Source organism: Chroicocephalus ridibundus, chromosome 3 (assembly GCF_963924245.1).
Source record: "Chroicocephalus ridibundus chromosome 3, bChrRid1.1, whole genome shotgun sequence".
NCBI lineage: Eukaryota > Metazoa > Chordata > Aves > Charadriiformes > Laridae > Chroicocephalus > Chroicocephalus ridibundus.
Genome location: NC_086286.1, coordinates 80,998,595 through 81,015,675, shown reverse-complemented (window position 1 = coordinate 81,015,675; position 17,081 = coordinate 80,998,595). Strand labels below are relative to the sequence as shown.

At 40.4% G+C, this 17,081-nt stretch overlaps 1 protein-coding gene across 4 annotated transcripts in view; it reads left to right on the top strand.

Annotated features, from left to right (window-relative positions):
* Positions 1 to 17,081, top strand: part of LIN28B (lin-28 homolog B) — a 96,377-nt gene that overhangs the window by 43,612 nt on the left and 35,684 nt on the right. For all 4 annotated transcript variants that reach the window (XM_063331109.1, XM_063331112.1, XM_063331111.1 and 1 more), the window contains one exon: positions 14,578 to 14,762. In XM_063331109.1, coding sequence (XP_063187179.1) covers positions 14,578 to 14,762 — 185 coding nt within the window. The remainder of the gene's footprint in view (positions 1 to 14,577; positions 14,763 to 17,081) is intronic.

Sequence of the window (17,081 nt, the reverse complement as noted above, 5' to 3'; positions counted from 1 at the left end):
GCTCATGGTGTGTAGTCTCCTGACTGTCCGTGAGGGTGTCACGGTGCCTGCTGGGTACATTGCTGCACAGCCTGCTGAGTCTGCATGTAGTACATTATGCCGCCTTGTATCCACACTTGGATAATCATTGTGTTCTCTGACCCTGAAAAGGAGGTGCAAAAGCTTTGTCATCTTCTCCCTGCTCGTAAGGTGGTGATCAGCTTCTGGAGTTAGTGCACTACTTATTTGTGGATACAGCCATTAGCAGGGTATGTTTCAAACCTTTAGAATACCGAACAAGCAGATTTAGCTGGTTAAATTTGTCAGCATAGTGAACAGGAATGCAAGAGCTCCACCACAGAACATTTTCTTAGACTGTGCCTGTCTAATTAGAGACATATTTATTGCGTTATCCAAAATTGCTGAAACTTTTTTTCCGGAGGAGGTCTTAGCCTCGCTTGGGCATCAATACCTTCTTTGTCCTTCAGTTAGTGAAATTCTTATCTACTCATCTATTTATGCCTTTAATCCTACACATGTTTTATAAGAGAAAACGAGACTCTCCGTTGTTCGTGTTCCCATCTGGCCAAGGTAGGCAGGGCTGCTCCCCAGCTCATCCCTGTGCCTGCCTGTACAACCCCAGGGCTCTCAGGCCTTTTCTCTCATGGCAGGACGGGGATGTGCAATCCAAATCTGTACTTCCTCCCTATCATTGTATGGAGCCTGGATGACTCCTGACAACTGATAGATCCTGCTTGTCCCCTTTCTTATCTGTAGCAGTTTTGAGGCTCCACCTGAAGGTGGAGGGAGTTTTTGACTGAGTGAACAAAGTCTGACTCAGCTTAAAAAGGGAGCATGTTCACCAGCTAGCCAAGCCTGGGGGAAATAGAACAGTGTTTACTCTGTCTTCTCACCACTGGTACTTACATCTTCTCTGATTCTATGTTACAGTTCTTTCAAGGGTCTAATAAGGTGGAACATGAACGGCCTTTCAGGTGGGACTGCCACTTGTGTTGATGACAGCCTGCTTGCTACTGCTATGTTTTTGCAAAGTCGTGTGGTATTTGGGGGATTTGCAGAGGACAGTAGTAACATATCTTCTCTGAGGATTCACGGTGTTCCTACTCAAGGTTTTCAAGTTATTTCGTATAACAGTTTCATCTACCATCTTCCAAAACCACATTTACCAAAAGCTGAGTCATTCCCACACATAGATACTTTTTCAGTTTTTCCTGGTACGTTTATTCAGCTGCATCTCCAACTTCACTGCATTTCCACAGCTATTTGTAGCCGTAACTTAGAGTTGAAGACTGCACAAATGGATGTTGACCCATGTTCAGGTGAATCTACTGGTAGTCATTAGAGTTCATTTAACCAGAGCTTGAGCAATTGCTCAGTAGCCTTCCTTCTCTTGTGCCTCTTCTCCCAGATTCTGCTCACTTGCTCTCCCAACGGGAGATCTCTCTGAAAGCTGCTGGTGCAAGAACTGCTGGGCACATGCATCCAGTGTAGGTACTGCCTGGATTAAAGAAAGCCTTTGTAGTTAAATACTGCAACATACCCTGTTCCCCTGTAGCATAATGTCTACAAGGGGGGTTTGCAGAACTCAAGTTACTGGCAAGTAACTTTTATCTGTTTGCAAGAGCTTTCTAGCTAACCTCTTATTATGCTTTGTAATGGGCACCTTGTGTGGCTTAGTGTTTAATTTGGCCTCTGTTAAATTAATCTATTTGATCAAGCTAGGTTATGAAGTTGTCTCTCAATTATATGTGTGCTCACATGCATATACACATGTATATAAACTCTAATAAGGGAAAACTGAGTTTGTACAGTCAAGGAGGGAAAAAATTATAAAATACTGAAGCTGAAGTTGCACATACAGCTGCAAGTTGAACACCTTTTATTTTCTCTCACTTTAATTTGTATTACTTGATTTTATGATCACATACTATCCCTCACCTGCGGGGGTGTTGTGCTTTCAGCTACAAATTGCTGCATCTTACATAGTAGCCAGAAAATAAACATTCGTGTGAATAAGGTCATAAGATATGTCACTGAAAGGAGTGTAAGTAAAGAAATAATACACAGAAGTTATTGTTTCCTGCAACCCAGAGGTGTTTTTTACATCTTAGTTACTATGTGATGTACCTTTGATTTTAGCCTTTGGAGTTTTCTCTTTCAGTCAGTCAAATAAAAACAGAGCCTGCAATTTGTTTACTTCTAGTATTAAAAAAGCAAACAGCTCGGGGAGCAGGCAACTTTTGTTTGACCTGTAAGAGAATAATATAGATGATAGATATTTCAGGCTGTATAGTTTATTGTGAGTTTCATTTTTTTTTGGGGGGGGGGGGGGGGTACTGAGGAGGGTTGGCAGCTTTCACTGATGTTAAGCAGTCTGTGAGAGCAGACCATTGCATTAATGCAGTAAAAAGAGTGGAAACATAAATAGTTGTAGTGAAAAGACTTCAATTTTTATGCAGTTCTAGTTTTTTTTTTCTCTCTGATATAAAGTGTAATGTTATGAGGAGGAAAAGTCTTCGGCTAGAACCGAGAGGAGTAAAATCATTATGTAGAGAACTGTTTTAATATTACTACAAACTTCTCAGAAGTGAAGAAAACGTAACTACTGCAAAACCAGTGTCCCTGGTCTTGCAGTACCTTGGCCTGGAAAGGGTATTTGGAAGTTCACCCTTCATCAACCAGGATCTGTACCCCCAGGAGGTGGTGGAAACCTGTGCGTGCCACCTATGCCACCAGTGCCCTATGAAACAATGTGCTTCTAGTATTGAAAGAAGGATGGGGCAGAGTCTACAGCTCAGATCATGACATTGAAAGGATACTACGAGGTGATGCAGCTAAACCATAAATATGTGTTTGTAAGGATTTCTCCTGTGGAATATTTGCCTTTATAACTGCATCAGAACTAGTCACCTGCCTGCATGCATTTCATAATGAGATGTGTCTGGCATGTCTGAGGTGTAACCCACCCACAAAAGCAAACAAATTCAGAGTTAACAGACTGATAGTTCTGGGTCTGCTCTCCCCAATGAGTGTTGACGGGAGCTGTGTCAGCAGATTGTAAGAGGAAAGATTGTCCTTAAGGAACCCCTTTGTGTCTTCCTACTGCAGCTGGTCTGACCCTCTTCCAGGAGGCCTCAGAAAACATTTACATTCTTTGGCAGAGCATGCTAAAATTAGGGCATAAAAATGACAGATTCAATATTGGAGTCTTAAATAATATTTAAGTAGTCTTGCATTATGTAATCTGGGGAAAAGCCAACATTACTGTAATTTGATTAATGCAGTTGTATGCATGATATTCCAGTTTCACAATTATTTCCTCAATAAATGTATTCATAACTATAGTAATAAGATACTATTATATAAGTGAAATTTTTCAAACATTTCTGAGTACTTTCCCAATACCTATGCTAATAAATTTAAATAGTTTATCTTTTGTAGTTAAAATCTTCTGTCCTCTTCCATAAAAATCACCTTAGTCTGCCTTCTATTTACGTTAGAAGGGTTTTGCCTTAAATGCTGTTTTCTCATTTGTATCACTGTAAATTCGGAGGTGTTTAATTGAAACACGGGAGGTGTCTTTTGTAACAGTATATAACTTATGCTTTGATAACAGAAGTGGCTCTGAACCAGCCGTTTCTGTCAGCTTTTAAAATTCAGCTGTTTAGAGAACTAGTTCCCAGTAAAATTACAAATTAAATACTCCCCCAAATAATAATTTAAAGGTGCTGCTAAGTTCAAGTTACTTTTTGAATCAACACTATCTCCTTCCACTACTGTGTATTTCTAAAAAATATTTTAATTTGAAGTCACCCACTCATTTCCTGTTATGTCCGGACCATGTTAGACATTTATTACTGATTCCACTGCTCTCTAGTACCTTAACTGTCATGTATTTAGATGATCTGCCACTCCCTTCCCTCCAAAAAGGTGATAAAGGTTCAATAAATAACCTTGTGTTCATTCTTCCTCCAAGATAAAAGTGTTATTTTATTGAAATATCTAATAAATATTTGTAATTCTGATAAAATTGTATCTAATTTAGATAGAGCTGACTATAAGTCGGTAGAACTGATGGGATACTAGATTACCTAGTACTAGATTTAAAAAATGAAAAAATTTGTAAATGTATAATCTGCTGTACAAGAATAGCTAAGGAGGATTAAAAATATAGAAGCACTAGAGAACTTGAATCATAAGTCATGAATTGTTACTATGGTATAAATGCTGCTGTTTAATTTTGCTTTTGTAGTAAAGGAAAAAATGTTTTGTTTTTACAGTATAGATAATGTGAAAATAACTACAACTTAAAAATAAACCAGCCCCAATAAAAATTTCAGCCTATTTATCACTTCTTTATCAACAGTAACATTTGAACCCCACCAATTTTGTCAGATATTCTTGTCTTATTTTTGTGTGCATGGTGACTTTGATTTTAGTAAACAAATACTCTAATCGGTATTTCATTTCTGTGTTTTACTTATATATTGGCATTTAAAATGAATCGTAAGTGTAGGTTCTGACCTCCAAATGATTTAGCGATGGCGTTGTACTGCTTGTTGATAAGCCATGCCCTCCGGTATCGCTTGTGCAGGACCTTGCTCAGTGCAACACGAGTCCTCGGTGGGAACCAATGACACCTGTACCATAAAAGTAAAAACAATGTTTGCCCAAAAGCTTGAGAATAGTTCAAGAGAGGTTCCTGATTACAAGATAATGGATTTTTATCTTGGGATTGCTTAGGGCATAGTTACTCCCAGTTGGCTAAAATAATCATCCGTGCTCACTTACTCCCTCGCTCCCCAGCTTGCAGTAGCTTTCATGCAGACAGCTTTCTTCTGTCTGAAGAGTTCGAAGAGGTCATTGAAGCATGGAGTGGCTTTGTGCTAATGCAGCTGATGGTAGTTTTCAGAAAGCATCCTCCACAGCAGGGATCTTGGATTTCTGAGGTGAGGACCCGTGAGGTTGCAGTCGTTGCACTGTTCTGGGCTGGCAGGCTCCGTTTCTTAGCCCAGGGTCTGGGAGAGGTGGTGGTATGAAGACAGTTCTTTGGGCTCCAGCCTGTAGGTAGCTGGGACCAACCAGAGGAGAAGGAGAAAGAAAAGGAGGTAGTGGCAGGGGTGGACTGCTAGCACAGTTCAAGTCAGGGTTGGGCTATAAACCCTGGTTCTGCTTCCAGGTCTTGAGCTGCTCCTGTGCCTTCGGAGCCTGGGAAGAGAGGGGAGTTGGCTCTTCTGCAGCTTTGAGAGCCTGTAGCCACTGTAACTGTCAGCCACTTCCTTTCCACAGATCAGTTTTAGCTTGAATCGGTGGCCAGGCCACTGCCCCAGCCTGTTCCTTGCAGGCTACCACCCCTGGTCTTTCGGCATGGGCCAGCCCTTCAACCACCCTGTCCCCTGACTCTTGAGAAAGTCGAGTTGCTGTGTTCCAGCACAATCCAACCACCATCCTCCCTCCTACCTCCATCCTTCCCACCCTACAGTCCTACCTCAACTTACCGCTCACAAGCGAGACCCTTTCTGTCCTGGGTATGTCTTGGCCTGTATCTACCAACGCAGCCCAGCTGCCCTCTCCCCAACCTGCTGTTCTCCTGGTCATCTGCGGAGTTGTTGGTAGCTACCTGTTAGACCATGCTTCAGGAAGAAAGAGGCAGGTCGGTATAACCGGGATATATTTTGCCGTGAGAGTAGGGTGAGCTGAACTATCTTAACAGGTTCAGGGCTCCCTCTGCACCGCTGACTTCCTGAATCATTTGTACGAAACGCCTCTTTTCAGTGTCAGCCTGTGGCTTCTGTAGTTGCCCACGGTGTTAGCCGTTCTTCTGTTTACTGGCGAGATGTGAACCACTCTATTTTTCTCGTGTAAAGCTGGCATGCAAAAAGGTGGATGAACGGCTTTCTCAGTACTTTTCCTGCTACTATTTTTCACTACTGGTATCCAATTTAAAGTGTAAGGACAGCTTCCCAGGGATGGATGTTAAGGGTCTGCAGTAAGAAAACGTGGCGCGCTCTCAGGCCACTTTTATGCAGGGGAAGGGAAAGGTGCACGTGCAGAGAGAGATCCCGCTACACCTGAATTAGCAGAGCACAATCTGGGCCTAATTTCTTTTTAATGATATGCAGTCTCTTGGGACAGTAGGAGGTGGTGAGGGAAGCGGATAGGAAAGCTATATATATAGCTAAAACATCCCCTGGCACAGGGGTTGTCATTCCCATGCCACGGGGGTGTAGAGAGGAGCACAGAAACAAAGCTTATAGACACCGTAGGGCAGGCATGGAAAATAGAGGTGCTGCAGTTGTTTCTGAAAATGTGGTTAACGACACCAGAAAGGTGTAGTAAATCTGGAGGAAACTGTGGTTTAATTTTAGGTGAAATAACTGTACCACGGAGTCTGTGCTTTCTACGGAGTACATTTTCAGTACTTGAAAAGTGCAGCAAACTGTGTGGGTTGTACATTGCTCCTTCCTGTGCTCTTGTGCTTCCACCTGTGTTTATGGGACAATCTACATTGAAATCGGCTGATGTTTAGATTTGTTAGGGGAGAACTGTGTTCTAGTATGCTCAGTCTGTTTTTCAGAATGAGTGAATCGTAGCTGTACTGTGTTCTGGCCTCGCCATTAAACTCACGGCAGAGATGCCAGGCAGGAGAGAGCTCAGCCACGTTTTTCGTGCAGGTTTCAGTGCATTTCTATTCCTTGTGGAAGAAATGAGAGAACTGGACTCTGGCATTCATGCATTTTCTGGTGGCCCATTCTTTCTTTTTTTTTCTTTCTTCTTTTTTTGTTTGTTTGTTTGTTTGTCAGAAAAGGGGGTTGGAAGGAGGTCTGTGTGGGGTTGCTCTGTGTGGCAACTTTTTCCTGGTAATAGAAGAAAAGCTGCAAGAATGGCTTATGTTGACCTCTGCCTGGGAGGTTTGGCTTTTTAACAGAAAGGAGACTTGAAAAATACTCAGCCTAGGTGGACGCTACAAAAGTACGAAGCTCACTGTTGTCCTTAATTTTTCAGTGGAAGAGGTACACCATGCCCACAGCCTAGCCATGCTGGTTTTCTCCCCCATTGGGAAGTTTTGCACTTGATGTTTCACTGAAATAAACTGAATGTCAAGGTGCCTCAGAGAGCCTGTTCATCTGCACCTCAGGCCCTTGGCTCATGAAAGAAGAAAAAAGGGAAAAAAAATAGTGCCTCCTCCCAGTGAAAATAGAAAGAGGATAATCTTCGTGATTTAATGATTGCATAAAAGGTCATGTCTGTTTGTTCCCAATTTTTGTAGAAAGAGCCTTTGGGCTTCTGAAAAACTGCCTTACAGCAGACAAAAGTGTTTGTAACAGAAAATGGGGTGGTTTCAGCTGCGTGAAGTGATTGCGCTCACCCGAGAGTGGAATAGCTCGTTGGTAAGTGAAGGAAGGGAAGGGCACCCATCCTGGGGGGATCTGTGGGGATCCCAAAGGCAGTGTGGGCAGCTGGTAGTGAGGGAGCACTTGTGAGGAGGGAACTTGGAGGCGTTTGACCACTGGGAGAAGAGAAGATCATGCTTCTCAACGGGTGGACTTCAGAGGTTATTATAAACTGTCTGGGATTAACCCCTGGCGTGGTTTGAGGAGATCCCTGAGGCAGTCTAAGTTGGCAAGGTGCTGCACAGGACAGCCTTACCTCCCATGGCTGCACACTCATGTGGCTTCTTTTGAGGTGTGCTGGTGGCTTTTTGACTCTGTGTAGAACTGATTCAGGGAGCAAAAACATAGCAGAAAACCTGACATTACCAAGAAGAGGTAAACGGTTTTCTTCCTGAGTCAATGTGAGACTGAGGTGGGGGAAGAGGAACCGTCCCTTTGAATTGACTGAACTGAGCCCTAAAACTTTGTCTTGTGCCTAGCATGATGATAAGAAAATAGTTAAACCAAGAAATGGGAGAAGAGGTTGGCTTGATTTTCACGCCTGGTATTAAAGCACAGAAGAAGGAAAATTGGGTAAATGAGAATTGCACATGCAGTAACACAAATGGTCTATGCCAAGGAGCAAAGGGTGAAAATTAGTAGTAGAATACTAGTTGTGTAGGTGCTACACTAACAAAAAAATATACTTACTATCGCGAGAAAAGAGGCTGAGGTCAGGGAGGAAAAGCAAATGAGATGTTTATTATCCAGGCTCTTTTCATTAGTATGCAAAACTAGAACAGCTGGTGCTGAACGCGTAACCAGATAGAGAGGCAGCAGAAACACAGTCAAATAGCATTCACAGTCTGAACACAAATACTGAAAATTATGCAGAAAATTAGTGAAGTGTCGTGAACAAAGTAGCATGATGTAAAGAAGCAAACAGTAGAATGGACACAGTAGAATCTGTTTGGCCAAAATCATTTTAGGAAGGAATTATCAAAGACCTGTTGTAGACCTATAGCTTAGGATTTATATGCAGGCAGTGTAATAATAATATTATGGGAGAGGAATGCTAGTAGGAATAGTAACGTTAGAGGTAAGATAGATCTATAATTAAGCACAAATGATATTATAATGATGTGATATTTCTCTACATGACACTCAATATTTTTCTTATCAAAAGAGTAATTCAGAATAGAAGTTGTGTTATTTTGGACCTTGGAAGGAACTGCTGACCTTATAGAAAACCTGATTGTTTAAAAAAATGAAGACAAAACGCGAACTGGGTTAATTTGGTTTAAGTTAAATGGAATTATAAGAAGTCAATAACTTTTTTTTTAAGGCAAACATTTGTTAAATTAGGAAAACTGGTTAGAGAACATAGGTGAGCTGAAGTACTGGAGGCTTAAATGGAGAAAGGGTTCAACTTGAATCCCGAGTAAAGGAAAAGGAGAATTGTGGGAAATTACCTAATGCTTTTAGCAGAGAACCTTCTCCTGGAAGGGATATTGGTAAAGAAAAGATAATGCAAAAGAAAGGAGGAGGACAGATTATCAAAGGAAGTCGCTTCTTGGAAGTTGAGGTGGAAAAAGAGCTGAAGTATTAAACTGAGTTAGAATTTACTTAAAGTTTTTAAGGGTTAAAGTAGTTAGTTTCTTCAGACATAAATAAATTGAGAAGGAATAAATTCTTCCATTGTATAGGGCGGGTGGTTTTGAATTAGAGCCTTTTGTTCAGAAGCTAAATAAATACCATTGCACGCTTCTCAGTAAGAAAAGTAACAGTGTGGGCACAGCGACGGGATGATGAATGGAAACAAGGTTATGAATATGACTGCAGTTGAGGTGGAAATTCAAGACAGAAACAAATGCCAAATAAATAAGGATGTGAAATGGCAGTTTATGCATTGCAGTAACTGCCTACGTATCTGTTCTTTCCCTGCTGTAAAGTTACTTGTAATAGCTCACCCTAATAACCATAGTATACCTGTAGTGTACGTGGTTATGTTGAGCTTTAAAAACATATTTGTAATACTATAGATTTTTCTTTTTTACATAAAATATTAAGGAATGTAGTCTCATCTCAAAAATTGCCACTTCCACTGTGTATGTCCTGGAGCTCATTGAACCTTTCAGCGAACAGATTTAGCTCACTGAAAAAACAAAAATCTATCCCTGTTTCCTCTTCCTCTTATCCTCCCCCCCTCCCCCCCCCTTTTAAACTGAGTTTGTTTCCTGTCAGATTAGTGAGTTAAATTGGCTTATGGGGAGGACTGAGAAGTGCCAGATTTGGTGCGAGATAAGCCTCTAGGAGCAGGAAGAAGCCCTTGAGGTCAGCAGGAGCAATGGCGAGTTGTCTTGTGGGTGCCTGGCCTTGGAATTCTGTGTTAGTGCAGCAGAGCTACGTGTTGCGCTCAGAGGGGTTGTTGTTCAGTGTAGGGGATTTTTTGTTTGTTTTAGCATTCTGCCTGCAAAAATACATGGTCTTCACAAACCTCCTAAAATGAACTTTTGGTGGATAGCAAAAGTCCTTGCAGCAGGACTTCCACCATGCAACTGATACTATTTTGCAGTGCTTCCCCTAACTTTTGCAGTGAACAACAGTTAAATTCTGATTTTTGACTTAATGCAGGTAAGAGCGCTAGTGTAGATCCAGTGTAAATCATTTGACTTCTGTGTCCTCTTACTCTGTACTCTAGCTTTACTCAAAGGTTGCTGGTTCTTGACGGAACTGTACGAGGTTGTTTTGGAGAGAACTTTTTAGAATCTTCAGTGCAGTTGGGCTTCAGGATACGCTTTCCTCCATGTCTGGATTTAATTGTAGATAATTTTGGAGGGAAAACCGTTTTCCTACTTTGGGAAACCCGGCATACTGGTGGCATCTGGTCATTGTACCGAGCAATCAATCAATCACTAGATAAAAAGGGGCAGAAGTAAGAGATGCAGAAAATAAACGATCCTAAGCAGAATGCCACTGAAAAACTTCTCTCTCCCCCCCAAAGAATTTAATGTCTGCAACAGCAGCTGTTCGCAACCCTGACTAGAAATGGCAAAGTTGTTGTGAGGAGGCACTTACTGGGACCCTGTTCTCCCTTCCCTCCCCACACCTTAATAAAAGTAATGCACATGGATTGGAGGCCCCTGTAATGAGCCTTAATTCCAAACTTCCTTTCTTTTGTAGAGGCCGGTGAGAGTTGTAAGCACTCCCTGACACTGCCAAAGAAACAGTACTTGTCTTTGGAGCTGTCTCGATAATACAGTTTATATTTGTTACGTTTTGATTTTCATTTCATAACTTTTGATTATTCGCTTCTTGCTTTCCAAGAACTTATAACCATGAATTTTTCCACTTTCATTTTTTGTTGTTGCTAATACTCTGATGAAATTGCCAGCATTTTGGACCAGGCCATTGCTTACGACAGAGACGTGTGAGACTTTGCGTTGTAGGTTAAAATATCAAGAAATAATAGGATACCTATTTAAAAAAAAAAAAAAAAAAAGAAAGAAAGAAATGGCACTGTCAAGTTAAAAAAAAAAGATAAAAAAGCTCTAGTCTGAAATCAGTGTATTGACTGCTGGCAGAAATAACAGCAAAGTCTCTGACAGCTGAAAGAGAGAGAAAGGAGGAAAAGCATGTTGCTTTTAAGTTTTTTCCCTTTGTTCATTGGCGGTGTGCCCATACACCCCATTCAGGGCTCTAGAAATGGTTCACTGACTTGAAACTCTGGCTGCTTTTAATTGTGTGGGGTTTATTTGTATAAGTAATGTGAGGAAAATACTGAGCTAGGTCTCCCAACGTTAAATTATCAACTTTACAGACATTTTTTGTCCAACTCTTTAGGCAACTTAAGAGGAATTCAGGTTTTAGATTTGTTTTGCTGGTTTCCAAATGTCACTTTTTCCACTATGGCTTTGAATTGTTATTGTACCCTCAGAGAATCTCTGCATGAGCTGGCTATGGCATAGTAGTGTACATTTATGCAATAAGTCAGACGGCACCAAATCCATCTCTAACATTGAAAAGCCATTGAGGTGTGTTCAGGGAGAGTACTGTGTAAGTCATTTTGAGTGTTTTTTTTCAACATTTTCTGTTCTTAAAAGTGCTTGAAAAAACAACCATACAAAAAAATGTAGTCTTGCATAATATGTGATTTATGAAAGCATAGTTCCATTACTTTGGCTTTTAAATATATTAAAAAATCTCTTTTGTAAATATAGTGCTTTGTTTGGAAATAAAAGTTCCGTTGCTAAAAGTGAAATGAGAAAAATAAAAACATTTTAGAGTACTAATAGTGCCCTGTTTCAGGTTGTGTTTTAAATAAGTACTTCATTTTTTTGAAGTAAAGTAGAAGACATAAAGTTACATGCATATCAGATGTCAGCCTTTGGCATTTATTTTATAATAGTGAAACTCAGAAAGGAAAAACGTGTAAGTCTTGCTGAGACTTAACTATATCTTCATTAAGTTGTAATTAAACAAAAAGACAAAAGCATCCATGCCATGTTCAGTATTACTGAGAAATAAGAGCTTATGTTTATCTGCTTGAGATTCCGCTTGTGCTTAGCACCTATCTGTGTTGCCTGATTTGTCTGGTTTTGGAACATTTAACTATATATTTTAGTTTGGGACAAAATACATGTTGGTTCAGTTCTTTCCTTTTCACCAGATTTTTCCTGGTGGCTGCCGAAGACTGAAGAGGTGTGGGTGGACCTAGGGAGGGATTCACGCCACAGGCAGAGTCTCTGTTTTGGTTGATAAGTAGTGGTGTCTTTTTCGGGAATCTTCTGAATTTGGATGTTTCTTCATTGTGACGAAGATCCCCTTATTGCTTTACAGACATTTCAAAGTGAAGGGCTTGCTTGAAATAATAATATGGTCTTCCTGGGTGGTTTGTTTTGTTGGTTTATGTAGAATTACTGCCTTCCAGTTGTATTAGTCAGAAAATTTGCACGTTTCCTGTTTCATACCTTATATTTTCATTTCAAAAACCAGCCAAATTTATGATTTAGGGAACAGATATTATATATATCACTTCTTTCATATGTGACCCCTCCCCGTACCACCCACCCTCCTTTTTAAACAGAGATCAACTTCACACTTAAGTCAACTATTTGTCTCATTCTTCACACTATTACAACATTTGGTGGAAAAGTCACATGCACAACTGGATAAGCAAAACTAGCCTTCATCCTAAACAGCAGACCTGTGTTCTTGCTTACCTTTGACTGCAGGAAAAACTATAAGCAATTAAGTCCCTTAGTCAGACTGGCATTGGTAGCGTCTTGTTGCGTTACGAATAGTTGCTGGAGGGTAGGCTGTGAGAACTCAGCTGGTCTGGTACTTGGGGTTTTTGTAAGCAAAGGTGTGTGTCCTTCCACATGGCTTCATTAAAATAAATTTTCCCAGTTATTTTATAATTTTTAACTTAGCCTATTAGTGCTGTGGGAGGTGGTGTTTGCAGCTGTGTCCCTCTTTAGAAAGATAGGGAGAAGTGACACAGGTTCCCTGAGGTAACTGCTGCAGCATTAGGCACTGGAATCCTGTTTTCCGGTGTCGCTGCTGGGTGTGATTCAGCTCCGGGTTGAGGTATCTGAATCACAGAAAAGTCTAGGTTGGAAGGCACCTCTTGAGATCATCTGGTCCGGCCTTTTGCTGAAAGCAGGGCCTTGGATTAGGTTATTCGGGGCCTTATTAAGCTGAGTCTTAGCCATTTCCAGCAAAGGGAACTATACTACTTCTCTGGGCTTCTCTGTTTAATTCTCCTCATAGTGAGCAACTTAGGTTTGATGGAGTTTTCCCTGAAGCAGCTTGGGCCTGTTGCCTCCTGTCCTGTCCTCTATGCATCCTTGTGAAGAGACCAGCTTACTCGTTGTGTATGAACTATGAACTCTGTAGGTGTCAGTTCTTGTGCTCTGCTAAAATAGTGCCTTGGTGCTGCAGACCTGCCATACCCATGACATGAATACAGGGAGCCCGTGTCAGGGGTTGCCATCTGACTTGAACACGTTCCCGAGTTGCACTTGTGGGGCAGTAGATGGTTGCTCGGCTCTTTTTGACGTGTGACTGAGTGGGATGACACCTGCAGTGATGATTCCCTTCTTGACTCCAAGGTTCGGCCAAGTGAATGCTGGAGAACGGAGTAAGAATCAGTCAGGATACGTTTTTCTCTTTGCTATGAAGAGTTCATGAGCAAAGGAAGAAAACAGGTTTCATAACTTTCCTGCAAAAGCTACAAGTGTTTGGAAATTGACGGATTTTATAATATTCTCTGTGAGTCCAATTCATGTCGTGTGTAACTTCTAAAATAAACATTTAGTGTAACCAGTGTCTACCATTTCATCTTTTTCCCCCCCAAAAAATGTCTCACATAACTTGATGATAATTTTATTTAAGAGTTTGATTCATCACATTTGTCCCGGGATGTAGCCTTACTATTGTACATAATTCATTAGGATTTGAGATAGAAATTTTCATTGCATCAGAATCAATGGTGAGCTATTCTTGACTTCAGCTTGTCCAAGATTTTGCTGCTACAGTGTAATATCAAAAGACTTAACAGTATTTATTTTACTTGCCCTGATGGTAATAATTTCCTTTTCTGTGAATGAAAATACAAATCCATTCCTAAATTATGCTATCTAGGCAAGATTTTTGGGCTAGTGAACACAAATTTAGCAGCTCACTAGGTATATTTGAATTGCCCATTCCAGTGGGCTTTGTTCAGAGTGCCTTCCTCTTGCCTCTCATGCGCATTGTATCTTTGATTAATTTTAAGAGCAGCAGAGCCCTGTCCCAGATATAAGGAATGTGAATTATGATAATTTTGATCATAAACCAAGGGCTCTGAAGTGAACTTCCCATTTTGTTAAATAAGCCTTTTCAGTTTCTGATGCCTGTTAGACAGGGGTTTTAAGAATACAGCATTTTTTCTGCTTCTTACATCTATAGCATTCATCACAGAAAAGGAAAATATTGTTTCAGTTTTGCTGGTACTGAAAATAGCTTCTTGTCACTTGTTTAGTGTTTTCAGTGTATCCAAGACTATAATTTGTAGTATCATCTGCTATAGCTCACGCAGAGGAAACTGTTATTCAACCTGTATGTATTCTAGGATAGTAGGCAGGATGTTTGTCCTGTTGATTATGAATGTAAATACTGTTTTTAAGGCAATGGTAACCAAGAGTATTTTTCCTATTTACAGAGCAAGCTTTACATGGAAGGATTTAGAAGCCTAAAAGAAGGAGAACCAGTGGAATTTACTTTTAAGAAATCTTCCAAAGGCCTTGAATCAATACGGGTAACAGGCCCTGGTGGGAGCCCCTGCTTAGGAAGTGAAAGACGACCCAAAGGGAAGACAGTACAAAAAAGAAAACCAAAGGGAGATAGGTAATTACCTTACTTTGCTATTCCCCCCTTTTTTTTCCTTTGCAAGTTTTTCTTGAAATTATGTTTTCAACATTTATTCATTTGTAAAAGGAAACCCGTCTATGTAAATTTGGCTTTTTACATGTAGCCCAGTAATTTGATTAAACTTATTAAGCTGTGTCTATACAACTACATAAATCACCCACTTGATTGGTTGTACTTGAGAAGGTTTTATTGAGTTAGAGGGAGCCTGCAAAGGAATGTAATATTATTTTGAAAATATTGCTATTAGACTGAGAAGAGAGGTCAGTCTGAATACAGGTGAAATGACGCCATGTTTAGGTGAGAATTGTGCATGCTGAAGAGACTATTGTGTGCAGTGGGGTTTTAAACTTTGCATCAGTAGTTTTGTACAGAAGAAAGTATAGGTGGCAGAGCCAGGGTTGAGATGTACGTAATTTGATTAATTATATTTTTACTTAGTGAACAGAGTATAAGGTCTTTCCAAAGGTCTTAATGCCTGGTGGTCTGAAGAACTGTTGTAATGATATTTTACAAAATCCAGCTTAGTCTCGAGAGCTGCACTTCTTTATACACAAGTGCAGCAGTCTGACTTGCGCTGTTTTAATTTACTTTCTGCCCCTGATGGCTTGAAGAAGTTCTGCAGCCCTCTTCACTACGAAGTCACCTGCCCCTAGTTCCCTAAGCACAGCCTTTCTGCCAAAAAGCTTTTGTATTTAGGTGAATCTCCCTTTTTTTCTCATAGTATTCCCAGCCCAGTAGCGGTAATGACTGAGATCAAGGGAAATACATAGTTTGTGAAGGATCCTAGTAGGAATGTCCAACCAGCCAAGTTTTTTTTGCTTGCAGGATTTGACGTATGGCCTGACTGAGGGGTGGCTCTTTTCCATTGCAAATTCTGAAGCAGAGAGTAGTTCTGGAAGGAGGGGGTCACCTGGAAAGGCAGCATAGCCCAGTCTCGAGAAATGGGGGATCAGAAGCCTTTGCTGGCTACAGATGAACTCCACTTGTCCCCACCTCTGTTAAGACTTCCCCCTCCCCCCCCCTTTTTTTCTTTTTTTCTTTTTTTTTTTTTAATTAAGGACTGGACACAACATGACAGTTGTCCCTCTTTCACCTTCTTTGTAAGAGCTAAAGGCCATGAAAAAAATTTATTGCTGCTGTAACAGATCAGAGTCCATAACTACAACAAGGAGAGACTTTGTAAGCCGGACAAAGCTTTCTTTTTGATTGCTCGCCATATCTGGCCTTTCAGCGTTGTAGTGCATGCAATGGCTGTGAAAAATCTTTTTTTCTTTTTTTTTTCTTTTTTTTTTTCCTTTTTAAGCTGGGCTTCCAATATGGTTCTTATTTAAACCATTGGTTTTCCATGGATTGTAATTACTAATCTGTTTAGGGTACTACCAGTGTTATTGATGTTTCATACTACAGCAGCAAATAAAAGCCACGGTCACGCGATCGTGATACTGTTGTCCTGTTTGTTTGTTGCATATGAAGGAAAACAGTCCTTGCTTCAAAAAAACTTGAAATTTAAATGAACAGGCTGTAAATAAACGAGGAAAAAATGTATTTAAGAAGACAGGGATTTGAACAAATCACAGAATCACGCAGAATCGTAGGGTTGGAAGGGACCTCCAGATATCCAGATGTAGGTATCTATAGTGCACAGTTTAGTCAACGCAGGGGAAGCAATACCTTCAGAGTGCAATTCATCTCATCCTAGGGAATCACCTAAAATATTGGGGATGAATCTTGCCTTGTGGCTGTTTCTCTTCAGGGACTACAAAAGGAGCCTAGCTCCGATGCTGTAGATACTTCCTTTACAAGTCTCTGAAGTTAGGTGAGGTGAATCCTACTTTCAATGATGTTTTTATCATAGCTAAAGCATAGAAAAAATTGGAACAGATATACCCTGAAAAACAGTGCAGAGGGGTGATCCATAAGACAATGTACTCTTTCATGTTCACTTGCCTTTAAAGAAGGAAAAATTCAAAATTAAATGGAATTAATTTGAATATGAAAACGTGGGCAAAAACATCTACCCACTTCTGTCTCAAAATTCTTATGCTTAAGTTATAAGACACCAAAAAAAAAGTGTGAAATTTGAAATGTCTGAAGCAACATTGACATTATCACTCAGTGAGGAGAAGTGTCTTTGCTTGAAGGAAAATTAGTTTTGATTGAACGCCTAGCCAGCAAAAAAAGTGCATCTCCAACATGTGTAGTGGAAAATTTCTTAAAGATTGCTGTTGTACTGAGAACTGCCTCCATTTAGGAAAGCTAATTCCATGTTCTTGTGTTTATCTCTTTTCTACATTA